The sequence below is a fragment of the Lucilia sericata genome, unplaced genomic scaffold (assembly GCF_015586225.1).
Source record: "Lucilia sericata isolate MDLA Ls3-8-SP2 unplaced genomic scaffold, ASM1558622v1 Contig000412F_arrow, whole genome shotgun sequence".
In the NCBI taxonomy this organism is placed as follows: domain Eukaryota; kingdom Metazoa; phylum Arthropoda; class Insecta; order Diptera; family Calliphoridae; genus Lucilia; species Lucilia sericata.
In genome coordinates this window covers 332,041-345,587 of record NW_023994430.1, presented here as the reverse complement: position 1 = coordinate 345,587, position 13,547 = coordinate 332,041, and the positions used below count along the sequence as shown (strand labels likewise).

Sequence of the window (13,547 nt, the reverse complement as noted above, 5' to 3'; positions counted from 1 at the left end):
AAAGTTTGTTCACCATAAAATGTTTCAGTTCTAGTTCAGTTCTAGTTCAGTTCTAGTTCAGTTCTAGTTCAGTTCCAGTTCAGTTCTAGTTCAGTTCTAATTCAGTTCTAGTTCAGTTCTAGTTCAGTTCTAGTTCAGGTCTAGTTCAGTTCTAGTTCAGTTCTAGTTCAGTTCTAGTTCACTAGTTTAGTTTTAGTTCAGTTCAAGTTCACTTTTAGTTCAGTCCAAGGCAAATTTTATCAGATTTTTTACTAGAGAAAACTTACAAAGTTTGTTCACCATAAAATGTTTCAGTTCTAGTTCAGTTCTAGTTCAGTTCCAGTTCAGTTCTAGTTCAGTTCTAGTTCAGTTCTAGTTCAGTTCTAGTTCAGTTCTAGTTCAGTTCTAGTTCAGTTCTAGTTCAGTTCTAGTTCAGTTCTAGTTCAGTTCTATTTCAGTTCTAGTTCAGTTCTAGTTCAGTTCTAGTTCAGTTCTAGTTCAGTTCTAGTTCAGTTCTAGTTCAGTTCTACTTCAGTTCTAGTTCAGTTCTAGTTCAGTTCTAGTTCAGTTCTAGTTCAGTTCTAGTTCAGTTCTAGTTCAGTTCTAGTTCAGTTCTAGTTCAGTTCTAGTTCAGTTCTAGTTCAGTTCTAGTTCAGTTCTAGTTCAGTTCTAGTTCAGTTCTAGTTCAGTTCTAGTTCAGTTCTAGTTCAATTCTAGTTCAGTTCTAGTTCAGTTCTAGTTCAGTTCTAGTTCAGTTCTAGTTCAGTTCTAGTTCAGTTCTAGTTCAGTTCTAGTTCAGTTCTAGTTCAGTTCTAGTTCAGTTCTAGTTCAGTTCTAGTTCAGTTCTAGTTCAGTTCTAGTTCAGTTCTAGTTCAGTTCTAGTTCAGTTCTAGTTCAGTTCTAGTTCAGTTCTAGTTCAGTTCTAGTTCAGTTCTAGTTCAGTTCTAGTTCAGTTCTGGTTCAGTTCTAGTTCAGTTCTAGTTCAGTTCAGTTCAGTTCTAGTTCAGTTCTAGTTCAGTTCTAGTTCAGTTCTAGTTCAGTTCTAGTTCAGTTCTAGTTCAGTTCTAGTTCAGTTCTAGTTCAGTTCTAGTTCAGTTCTAGTTCAGTTCTAGTTCAGTTCTAGTTCAGTTCTAGTTCACTAGTTTAGTTTTAGTTCAGTTCAAGTTCACTTTTAGTTCAGTCCAAGGCAAATTTTATCAGATTTTTTACTAGAGAAAACTTACAAAGTTTGTTCACCATAAAATGTTTCAGTTCTAGTTCAGTTCTAGTTCAGTTCCAGTTCAGTTCTAGTTCAGTTCTAGTTCAGTTCTAGTTCAGTTCTAGTTCAGTTCTAGTTCAGTTCTAGTTCAGTTCTAGTTCAGTTCTAGTTCAGTTCTACTTCAGTTCTAGTTCAGTTCTAGTTCAGTTCTAGTTCAGTTCTAGTTCAGTTCTAGTTCAGTTCTAGTTCAGTTCTAGTTCAGTTCTAGTTCAGTTCTAGTTCAGTTCTAGTTCAGTTCTAGTTCAGTTCTAGTTCAGTTCTAGTTCAGTTCTAGTTCAGTTCTAGTTCAGTTCTAGTTCAGTTCTAGTTCAGTTCTAGTTCAGTTCTAGTTCAGTTCTAGTTCAGTTCTAGTTCAGTTCTAGTTCAGTTCTAGTTCAGTTCTAGTTCAGTTCTAGTTCAGTTCTAGTTCAGTTCTAGTTCAATTCTAGTTCAGTTCTAGTTCAGTTCTAGTTCAGTTCTAGTTCAGTTCTAGTTCAGTTCTAGTTCAGTTCTAGTTCAGTTCTAGTTCAGTTCTAGTTCAGTTCTAGTTCAGTTCTAGTTCAGTTCTAGTTCAGTTCTAGTTCAGTTCTAGTTCAGTTCTAGTTCAGTTCTAGTTCAGTTCTAGTTCAGTTCTAGTTCAGTTCTAGTTCAGTTCTAGTTCAGTTCTAGTTCAGTTCTAGTTCAGTTCTAGTTCAGTTCTAGTTCAGTTCTAGTTCACTAGTTTAGTTTTAGTTCAGTTCAAGTTCACTTTTAGTTCAGTCCAAGGCAAATTTTATCAGATTTTTTACTAGAGAAAACTTACAAAGTTTGTTCACCATAAAATGTTTCAGTTCTAGTTCAGTTCTAGTTCAGTTCTAGTTCAGTTCTAGTTCAGTTCTAGTTCAGTTCTAGTTCAGTTCCAGTTCCAGTTCAGTTCTAGTTCAGTTCTAGTTCAGTTCTAGTTCAGGTCTAGTTCAGTTCTAGTTCAGTTCTAGTTCAGTTCTAGTTCAGTTCTAGTTCAGTTCTAGTTCAGTTCTAGTTCAGTTCTAGTTCAGTTTTAGTTCAGTTCTAGTTCAGTTCTAGTTCAGTTCTAGTTCAGTTCTAGTTCAGTTCTAGTTCAGTTCTAGTTCAGTTCTAGTTCAGTTCTAGTTCAGTTCTAGTTCAGTTCTAGTTCAGTTCTAGTTCAGTTCTAGTTCAGTTCTAGTTCAGTTCTAGTTCAGTTCTAGTTCAGTTCTAGTTCAGTTTTAGTTCAGTTCTAGTTCAGTTCTAGTTCAGTTCTAGTTCAGTTCTAGTTCAGTTCTAGTTCAGTTCTAGTTCAGTTCTAGTTCAGTTCTAGTTCAGTTCTAGTTCAGTTCTAGTTCAGTTCTAGTTCAGTTCTAGTTCAGTTCTAGTTCAGTTCTAGTTCAGTTCTAGTTCAGTTCTAGTTCAGTTCTAGTTCAGTTCTAGTTCAGTTCTAGTTCAGTTCTAGTTCAGTTCTAGTTCAGTTCTAGTTCAGTTCTAGTTCAGTTCTAGTTCAGTTCTAGTTCAGTTCTAGTTCAGTTCTAGTTCAGTTCTAGTTCAGTTCTAGTTCAGTTCTAGTTCAGTTCTAGTTCAGTTCTAGTTCAGTTCTAGTTCAGTTCTAGTTCAGTTCTAGTTCAGTTCTAGTTCAGTTCTAGTTCAGTTCTAGTTCAGTTCTAGTTCAGTTCTAGTTCAGTTCTAGTTCAGTTCTAGTTCAGTTCTAGTTCAGTTCTAGTTCAGTTCTAGTTCAGTTCTAGTTCAGTTCTAGTTCAGTTCTAGTTCAGTTCTAGTTCAGTTTAGTTCAGTTCTAGTTCAGTTCTAGTTCAGTTCTAGTTCAGTTCTAGTTCAGTTCTAGTTCAGTTCTAGTTCAGTTCTAGTTCAGTTCTAGTTCACTAGTTTAGTTTTAGTTCAGTTCAAGTTCACTTTTAGTTCAGTCCAAGGCAAATTTTATCAGATTTTTTACTAGAGAAAACTTACAAAGTTTGTTCACCATAAAATGTTTCAATATTTGAAAATTAAAGAAAGTTGTTTTGATTTAAACATTTCAATAAGTTTCTTAAGTGTTGAAAATTTGTCGATATTAATTGAAATATTTCTATAAAAATGTTCCTATTACAGTAAAAAATAGAGAGTGTTAATAAAAAATACCATTTATAATTAAAAAAAATTTAATAATTTCATTAGAAATATTCGCGTGAGACAATTAAAGGCAAACAAAACAAAAGACTTAAGTAGCAAACTTGGTTTGTGTATAAATATGATTTATTAATCCTATCATAGATAACAGACAATAATAAACAATTATTGAAAAAGTGAGTAAGAAAAATAAAATAACTTTCCTTATGTTGGAGTTATGTTTTGTATGGATAGCACAGCAGAACGTTGAACAATTTTTGAAAAAAAAACGTCCCCTTAAGTGTGTGCTTTAACTATTAAAAGCTTTTATAGTTGGGTAGACCAAAAAAACGAAGAGAGTTTTGTTTTTATTTTATACAAAGTAATATGGTGGTTTTACCTTTTAAATGTTTATTATTTGCTCTTAAGTTAAAGTCTGGTTTATGCTCTTTATGGTTTTATAAGGAAAAACCACTCTTAAGCTGGAGGTTGGGTTGTGAGCTTAAACGCCGGTATAAAACTTCTTACGTATGCTAGTCATGGTTTAATTTTACCTTGAACTTGCTAGAGTCTGCATCGAAATTAAAGCAACTGGAGGCAGCTGCAGCAGTTAATAAAGAAAACGTCTTGTTATCAAAGATCAAATTCGAAAATAAAAATGTAACAAAGTGAAGAGAAGAAGAATTTTAAAACAAAATATTCAAAAATAAAAATCAGTGAAATTTTTTTTTATTAGTCAAAATAAAAGGTGTTGTTGTGTGAATAAAAAGTTAATAAAAAAAATTTTTGAAAAAAAGATTTAAAAATGTTGTAAAAGAAAACCTTAAATAAACCGTTAATAATATGTTTTCTATGGCTGGAAATGTTACGTTTAACAAAAAAAAGCTTAATGTTTAATGACAATTAATGTAACGGTTACGAAACGCTCTTTTGGAGACAATAAAAAGAATCTAGAAATCATAACTTTGTGAATCATTCTAAAAAGGTGTTTTTATAGAGAAGAATCTTAAAGTTGAAGATAAGACAAACTAAACTTGCTGTGTGACAACAATGGATGGCTTGCGTAATTTATTGTTATTATTGGTCTTGTTGCCATTTGTTTACAGTTGGAGTCCCATACCCAGCTCACGCAGTCGAAGTTTTTATCCAACTTCACAACAACGACAACAACAATTACAACAAAAACAACAGCAGCCAGCAGCTTCAAGCCAAAGAAGTGGTAAGTTAAGTTTTATTTATATTTTTTTGTTGTTTTTGGGATGTTTTTTTTTAACAAATGAAGTTTTATAATGAAGTTTTGTAATGAAATTGAAATTATTCATTGAACAACTTTTATTTTGTCCATGTATGTTATCACGTTGTTGTTGTTGGTTACATCTTGTTTTGTTGTCTTATTTGCAGTCCATCTAAGTTGTTAAACTTGGTTAAGTTGCATTAGTTAGTATTACCATGAATTTTGATTTGCTTGTTTATCTAAAATTTTTGTTAAAATTTGTTTGGATATAAAATATTTTTGTTGTTTTTTTTCTCCATGTGTTACATTTCTCCTGTTTCGTATGCTGTTGTTTTTTTTATTAATAAACTTTTACTTTTATTCATAAATATTGCAAACACGTTTATTGGCGAATTTTGTTTTGTTTAATTAAAATTTATAAATTTTAAATATAGGGTTTCCTTGTAAGGAAACAACTTCCATTTGTTAAGTAATTGAAGTGAAAGATATTAATATGCGAAATGAATAAATTAAAAACTTTTATTTACCTTTGAAAGTTAGATAACTTTTTCTTTCATTCATTAAACATTTTGTTGAAAATTATGTTAATTTTAACAAAACGATTTGTTAATGAACTTTAGAATGAATAACAATTAGTATTAGACCAGTTCACGGAAAAAAAGTGCTTAGTTACTAAAAGAATACAAATATTTAGATGAAAATCCTAATGATAGATCATTTTCAAAGTTATGGGCGAATGATTTACTTCATGTGAAGATATCTCAAAAGTAAAGAAGATATCGCAGGTGTTAAGCCATTATTTTAAGCTTTCAGATGACATACAATATTTATACCCTATACCACTTTAGTGAGAGGGTATATTGGGTTTGTGCTGATGTTTGTAACGCAAAATAGTATTAGTGGATTTATTTCAAATGTTAGGACACGATATCTTGAATCCCAGATGTGATTGAGATTCGGATTCAGAAGACTATACTTTGGTCTCTGAGTTAAAAAATTTCTTCGCCAGTGTTATTAAGCGTCTAGCGAAGACCTTAAAGTTGTCTTGGCGCTGTTATTACGCCTCAAAGAAAGGAAAAAAATTTTAATTTTTTCAAATTTCAGTACACGATATCTTGACTCCCAGATGTAATGGAGATTCGGATTCAGAATAGTATATTTTGGATTAAAAATTTGCCCACCAGTGTTATGAAGAGTCTAATGAAGAGCTTTTATCACATTTTTATTAAGGGGCGTGTTATAAAGCGAATAATGCAAACTGGCCGTCATTTAAGTTCTAACTGTACAATACAAGGCTAAATGATTACTCAATCCAACACATTTTTAACACACAAACTAAAGTAAACCCTTTTAAAAGGACATCCCAATAGGTTTTCAAATAGCGACTCTCTTTGTATTATTATAACGTCTTTAATTAGGTCAGATTAGGATTTTCTAATTTCAGGGCACGATAACTCTGATAGAGTGATAGAGAAATCCAATCTGGACTTAGCTTTAGAATTTTTCAATTATCATAATGAATAGTTGCAATTAAAATGGGCGTTTCAATGCCCATTATCTATTATCTTTCGAAAATATAAGCAGGAACTTAATAGTCGGCATGTCTCCCTCATTTATTAAAGAATATCTTTTCTCAAAACATGTTCCAAAATATGAAGAACGATACAGTTTATTCATACAAATTTTCATTCCATCAGTATCATATATCTATGATTCTAGGTCTATAATTCAGAAAATTAAAAAAAAGTACTATTTGAATGACGAAAAAGTACCAGAAGCTCCCCTTTTATGAAATTTAATTAATTCAATATTATAAAAGATGAAAAAAGTACCGGTTGAAAACCAAAAAAGTACCAACAAAAAATCACTCTTATAGATTTCATTCCATCAAAATATACATACATATACGGTCTCTGATTTTGGCATTAACAAAACAAAAACAACATATATATAAAGTAAATACTTAAATACTTATATCTGGAAGAAAAAGTCTGCATAAACATTTGGGGGAAAATCGAGGATTATAAAAGTGGGCTGGCAACTTTCCTATGTATTAAATATGTACTATTAAGTGGACCACAATCCGCATAACGACATTTTGGCAAAATTGCATGTTAACTAAGTTAAAAATTTCGAATTTTAAAATTGTAATCGATTCGATTGGTTCTGTGTTACTCCACAAATTTAATTTTATTAATTTTTGAAAAAAGTAATTTTTGACTTTATCGTAAATTTTTTGGATGCTTACTCAAGGACTAAAAAAATTTGAAAATTTGTTCTAAAATTGTTATTTTTGGCCTAATTTCGATTTTTAAATTTATCGTAAATTTTTTTCATATTTCGTTTAGAAATAAAGCAAATTAAATTTTTTATTAAATTCCTAGAATTATAAACTAATTTCGAATTTTATTAAATTTTTGAAAAATTAATTTTTTACATTATCGTAAAATTGTTTTGGAACTTACTCGGGCAATAAAAAAATTTTAAAATTTGTTTTAAAATAGTTATATTTTGGCCTAATTTCGAATTTATTAAATTTGCGAAAAAAGTAATTTTTGGCTTTATCGTAAATTTTTTTGATATTTACTCGAGGAATTAAAAATGTTGAAACTTGTTTTGAAATTGTAATATTTTGACCTAATTTTGATTTTTATTAGATTTGCAAATTTCAAATTTTTAAATTTATCGTAAATTTTTTTCATATTTAGCTATGACATAAAGCAAATCGAATATTTTTATTAAATTCTTAGAGATATAACTAATTTTGAATTTAATTCAATTTTCCAAAAATACAACTTTTTACTTTATCGTAAATTTTTTGACTACTTACTTGAGGAATAAAAAATTTTAAAATTTTGTTTTAAAGTCATTATAATTTGACCTAAATTTGATTAAATTTCCAAATTTCGAACTTTCAAATTTATCGTAAATTTTTTTCACACTTAGCTTAGAAATAAATCAAATTTAAGATTTTTGTTAGATTCCTAAAAATATAAAGTAATTTTGAATTTTATTAAATTTACGAAAAATTAAAAATTTTACTTTATCGTAAATTTTTTTGGTACTTACTTGAGGAATTAAAAATTTTTAAAATTTGTTTTAAAATAATTATAATTCAACTTAATTTTGATTTTTATTAGATTTGCAAATTTCAAATTTTTAAATTTATCGTATTTTTTTTTCATACTTAGTTACGAAAAAAGCAAATCGAATATTTTTTAGAAATATAAGCTAATTTCGAATTTTATTAAATTTACGAAATATAAAATTTTTACTTTATCGTAAATTCTTTTGACACTTGATAAAATTTTTGATAAAATTTCTAAAATTTGTTTTAAAATCGTTATATTTTGAACTAATTTTGATTTTCATTAAATTTGAAAATTACGAATTTTGAAATTTATCGTAAATTTTTTTCACAATTAATTCTAACATAAAGCCAATCGAATATTTTTATTAAATTCTAAATAATATAAACTATTTTTCAATTTTATTAAATTTACGAAAAATTAAAATTTTTACTTTATAGTAAATTTTTTTGATACTTATTCGAAGAATTAAAAATTTCTAAAATTTGTTTTAAAATCTTTATATTTTGAACTAATTTTGATTTTTATTAAATTTGAAAATTAGGAATTTTGAAATTTATCGTAAATTTTTTTCACACTTGATTCTAAAATAAAGCCAATCGAATATTTTTAATAAATTCTAAAATATATAAACTATTTTGAATTTTATTAAATTTACGAAAAATTAAAATTTTTACTTTATCGTAAATTTTTTTGATACTTACTCGAGGAGTTAAAAATTGTTCAAATTTGTTTTAAAGTCACTATAATTCAACCTAATTTTGATTTTATTAGATTTGCAAATTTAAAATTTTTAAATTTATCGTAAATTTTTTTCACACTTAGTTCTGAAATAAAGCAAATCAAATATTTTTATTATATTCCTAGAATTATAAGCTAATTTTGAATTTTATAAAATTTCCAAAAAACGAAATTTTTGACTTTATCGTAAATTTGTTTGATACTTACTCGAGCAATCAAAAAATTTTAAAATTAGTTTTAAAGTCGTTATATTTTGGCCTAATTTTGATTTTTATTAGATTTTGAAATTTTGAAATTTGAAATTTATCGTAATTTTTTTTCAAATTTCATCATTTGGAAAATGTTCATTACAATTGTAGAAATATAAACTAATTTTGAATTTTATTTAATTGTCAAAAAATCCTCTTTCATCAGCCTAAAATTCACTTTCCCTAGGAATTATTCTTTAAAAGTTAGATCAAGCAATATAATTCTATAAAACCGGTATTGTGGGAATTACTAACGTTTAAAATAAGTCTAAAACACCTACATACATACAAAAAAAACTTTCTTTTCATTAGAATCACCTGTCTCTTTAAATATGAGACCTACTAGTTTCAAATATCTATCATAATACTTATTGTTAAAAAGTTCTGTACTAAAACTCTAAAAACATTTAGAATCTATGTCTATGTATGTCACTTGTTATACAATTTCTAAATCTAGTTTACATAGAGGGCCGTGTGCCATTGTGTTTAGAACAAATTAATTAAATTTAACTAGTGTGACATGATTTACAATATCGTAAATAATGTCAACATGTTTGTCATATCCATCGCACTTTTGAACGAAATCAAAATGCAGAACAAATTGCCTACTTTAGTGAACAGGAAAATAAACAAACTGAAACAGTAAAATACCATGTAAATTACAAGTTTTATAAATAAATTATAGTAATTGTTTATAAAGTTGTTTATTATGATATTTTTACTCTAAAGAGACCTAAAGTGTATAAAAAGAATTATGAGCAGAAATTTTCTTATAAAAAGTATTCTGGGGTGAGTCGTCTACCGGTTAGAGGTTGTTATATGGGTCATTTTTAACTTAAATAGACATTCACACTAGTATGAAAAAGTTATAATAAAAAGAATTATTCTGAAGGTAATTAACTAGTGCAGTAAGTGTTTAAGTTTAAGTTTGTTTTTGTTTAGTTTTTAATAAAAAGGTGTAAACACTTTAAAATTTTAAGGTGTTGCCTGGGTGGTTTGTTTTGATTATAATCCAAAAATATTTTTAACAAAATATATGAAAAAACTTGTCTGTTAAAGTAAACAAAAAGAAATTAAAACTATGTTAAAAATATATAATTTTAATTGGGTTATCTTTGTGGGTCTCTTTATGTTAAGTATTTGTTTTTGTTTGTGAAAACTAAAAACCTACTTAAAGGCCGCAGAAATAAAATTATGAACCTTTATAAGAATATAAACAAAATTTTTAAATATTTAAAAATATTAAAAAAACATGTTCTAGGAATTAGAAAAAAAGTAAAAAACTTATTAATTACAAAAAATTTGTGTAAGAAAAGTGAATTAGAAAAAAAGGCCTACTGATTTTATATGGAATACATTTTAGTAAAACTAGATTAGTCACAAAATAAAATATTAAAAACCCTTATTTAAAACAGTTTTAATTGAAATTCTAAATCAGTTCTAGTTCAGCTCTAGTTCAGTTCTAGTTCAATTCTAGTTCAATTCTAGTTCAGTTCTAGTTCAGTTCTAGTTCAGTTCTAGTTCAGTTCTAGTTCAGTTCTAGTTCAGTTCTAGTTCAGTTCTAGTTCAGTTCTAGTTCAGTTCTAGTTCAGTTCTAGTTCAGTTCTAGTTCAGTTCTAGTTCCGTTCCAGTTCAGTTCTAGTTCAGTTCTAGTTCAGTTCTAGTTCAGTTCTAGTTCAGTTCTAGTTCAGTTCTAGTTCAGTTCTAGTTCAGTTCTAGTTCAGTTCTAGTTCAGTTCTAGTTCAGTTCTAGTTCAGTTCTAGTTCAGTTCTAGTTCAGTTCTAGTTCAGTTCTAGTTCAGTTCTAGTTCAGTTCTAGTTCAGTTCAGTTCTAGTTCAGTTTCTAGTTCAGTTCTAGTTCAGTTCTAGTTCAGTTCTAGTTCAGTTCTAGTTCAGTTCTAGTTCAGTTCTAGTTCAGTTCTAGTTCAGTTCTAGTTCAGTTCTAGTTCAGTTCTAGTTCAGTTCTAGTTCAGTTCTAGTTCAGTTCTAGTTCAGTTCTAGTTCAGTTCTAGTTCAGTTCTAGTTCAGTTCTAGTTCAGTTCTAGTTCAGTTCTAGTTCAGTTCTAGTTCAGTTCTAGTTCAGTTCTAGTTCAGTTCTAGTTCAGTTCTAGTTCAGTTCTAGTTCAGTTCTAGTTCAGTTTCTAGTTCAGTTCTAGTTCAGTTCTAGTTCAGTTCTAGTTCAGTTCTAGTTCAGTTCTAGTTCAGTTCTAGTTCCAGTTCTAGTTCAGTTCTAGTTCAGTTCTAGTTCAGTTCTAGTTCAGTTCTAGTTCAGTTCTAGTTCAGTTCTAGTCGTTCTAGTTCAGTTCTAGTTCAGTTCTAGTTCAGTTCTAGTTCAGTTCTAGTTCAGTTCTAGTTCAGTTCTAGTTCAGTTCTAGTTCAGTTCTAGTTCAGTTCTAGTTCAGTTCTAGTTCAGTTCTAGTTCAGTTCTAGTTCAGTTCTAGTTCAGTTCTAGTTCAGTTCTAGTTCAGTTCTAGTTCAGTTCTAGTTCAGTTCTAGTTCAGTTCTAGTTCAGTTCTAGTTCAGTTCTAGTTCAGTTCTAGTTCAGTTCTAGTTCAGTTCGTTTCTAGTTCAGTTCTAGTTCAGTTCTAGTTCAGTTCTAGTTCAGTTCTAGTTCAGTTCTAGTTCAGTTCTAGTTCAGTTCTAGTTCAGTTCTAGTTCAGTTCTAGTTCAGTTCTAGTTCAGTTCTAGTTCAGTTCTAGTTCAGTTCTAGTTCAGTTCTAGTTCAGTTCTAGTTCAGTTCTAGTTCAGTTCTAGTTCAGTTCTAGTTCAGTTCTAGTTCAGTTCTAGTTCAGTTCTAGTTCAGTTCTAGTTCAGTTCTAGTTCAGTTCTAGTTCAGTTCTAGTTCAGTTCTAGTTCAGTTCTAGTTCAGTTCTAGTTCAGTTCTAGTTCAGTTCTAGTTCCAGTTCTAGTTTCTAGTTCAGTTCCAGTGGTTAGTTCAGTTCAAAGTTCTACGTTCCAAGTTCTCAGTTTTCAGTCTAGTTCAGTCTAGTCAGTTACGAGTCAGTTCTAGTTTTCAGTTCTAGTTCACATAGTTCAGTTCTAGTTCAGTTCTAGTTCAGTTCTAGTTCAGTTCTAGTTCATTTCTAGTTCAGTTCTTAGTTCAGTTCTAGTTCTAGTTCAGTTCTAGTTCAGTTCTAGTTCAGTTCTAGTTCACGTTCACGGTTAAAAAGTACCAAAAAGTCCCCTTTTATAGAGTCTCATAAACTCAGGATACAGATGGCGTACTTTTTGAAGAACAATAAAGTACCAAAAAGTTGTCTGGATTTTGGTATGTTTAATTGTAAAATATAAATAAGGTGATAAAAGTCGTTGTCTCCCTTAAAATGTTAAATTTCAAAAAAGTACCAAGAAGGTGTCGGCCTTATTTTGGAGTAGAGTTTAATAAAAAGGCACAAAAATAGTACTTAAATCACTATTGTTATACATTTTCACCCCATAAATGTTTTAATTTCAAAAATTTTAAATTAAAATTAACAGATGGGTGTCTCTGATCTTCCTGGGAACAGATGAAAATTAATTGTCTTTTCAATCTATTTAAAAAAATTAATTAAATGTTTGAAAATATTAATAAAAAATAATGAAACTGGCCAAATGAAAGTACTTATAGGAAATATCTTTAATCGCTTAACTTATCATGTTTGTACTAAAAACTTTTCATTATTTCTATTTAATAAGAAAAAATATTGTCTCTTAGGATTTCCTAATCTAATCAATTAATATAAACAATAAAAATCTAGTTAAACTTGTTGAAAAATTGTGTGTTTAATTGTTGTTATTGTATCTATTGTTATTATTGGCTTGTGAACTTGTTAGTTGGAACATAAATGGTGTTGGTTGTAAAAAAAAAAAATAACAAATATTGCGTATTTACGGCGAGTTAGTTGATACTAGTTTTATTTTGCGCAATGAAAGTAGAGAAAGTCTTACACATGTAAATAAAATAAAAGTGATTCATAAACTTATGTGGTTTTGATATATTTTTTCATAAATATCTAAACATTTTATTAACAATCTAATGTGGTAAATCTTTTTTGATGGTTAATCAAAATATATCTTTTGCCAAAAGGTTGATGTGTAATTTGGTCTAATAAGCACTTGTCAGGAATGTATGTTATTTAAAAAAATCGAAACAAATGTAATATCCAGAATTAGAATTAAATAGTCTCAGCTATAGATATGTAGTTAAGAATGTAGAATAATCTATAGCCAAGACTATAGAGTGATCTATAGTCAAGACTATAGAGTGATCTATAGTCAAGACTATAGAGTGATCTATAATCAAGACTATAGGGTGATCTATAGTCAAGACTATAGAGTGATCTATAAGCAAGACTAAGTGATCTATAGTCAAGACTATATAGTGATCTATAGTCAAGACTATAAAGTGATCTACAGTCAAGACTATAGAGTGATCTATAGTCGAGACTATAGAGTGGTCTATAGTCAAGACTATAGCTTGATCGATAGTCAAGTCCATAGACTGATTTATAGTCAATACATAGTCAAAATTAAATACTGATCTACTGTCAATACTGTAGACTGATCGATAGTGAAGACTGTAGAGTGTTCGATAGTCAATACTATAGAATGATCTATAGTTATGACTAAAAACTCATATATAGTCAAAACTAAATACTAGACTGATCTATAGTCAAGGCTATATAATGCTCAATAGTCAAGACTATATAATGATCAATGGTCAATACTATAGACTTTTCTACATTCAATACTATAGACTGATATGTAGTCAAGATTGTAGATTGACCTGTAGTCAAGACTATAGACCGATCTATAGTCAAGACCATAGACTGATCTATAGTCAAGACTGTAGACTAATCTGTAGTCAAGATTAAATACTAGACTGATCTATAGTCAAGACTATACAAAGATCAATAGTCAAGACTATAGACTAATCTACATTCAATACTA

At 28.9% G+C, this 13,547-nt stretch overlaps 1 protein-coding gene across 2 annotated transcripts in view; it reads left to right on the top strand.

Annotated features, from left to right (window-relative positions):
* Positions 1-3,853: 3,853 nt before the first annotated feature.
* LOC119604634 overlaps positions 3,854-13,547 on the top strand; it is a 29,951-nt gene continuing 20,257 nt past the window's right edge. Inside the window, exon 1 of one of the 2 annotated variants that reach the window (XM_037957392.1) lies at positions 3,854-4,526. In XM_037957392.1, the coding sequence (XP_037813320.1) occupies positions 4,358-4,526 (169 nt within the window). In that variant the 5' untranslated portion in view covers positions 3,854-4,357. The remainder of the gene's footprint in view (positions 4,527-13,547) is intronic. The other variant, XM_037957393.1, reaches the window with a different exon arrangement.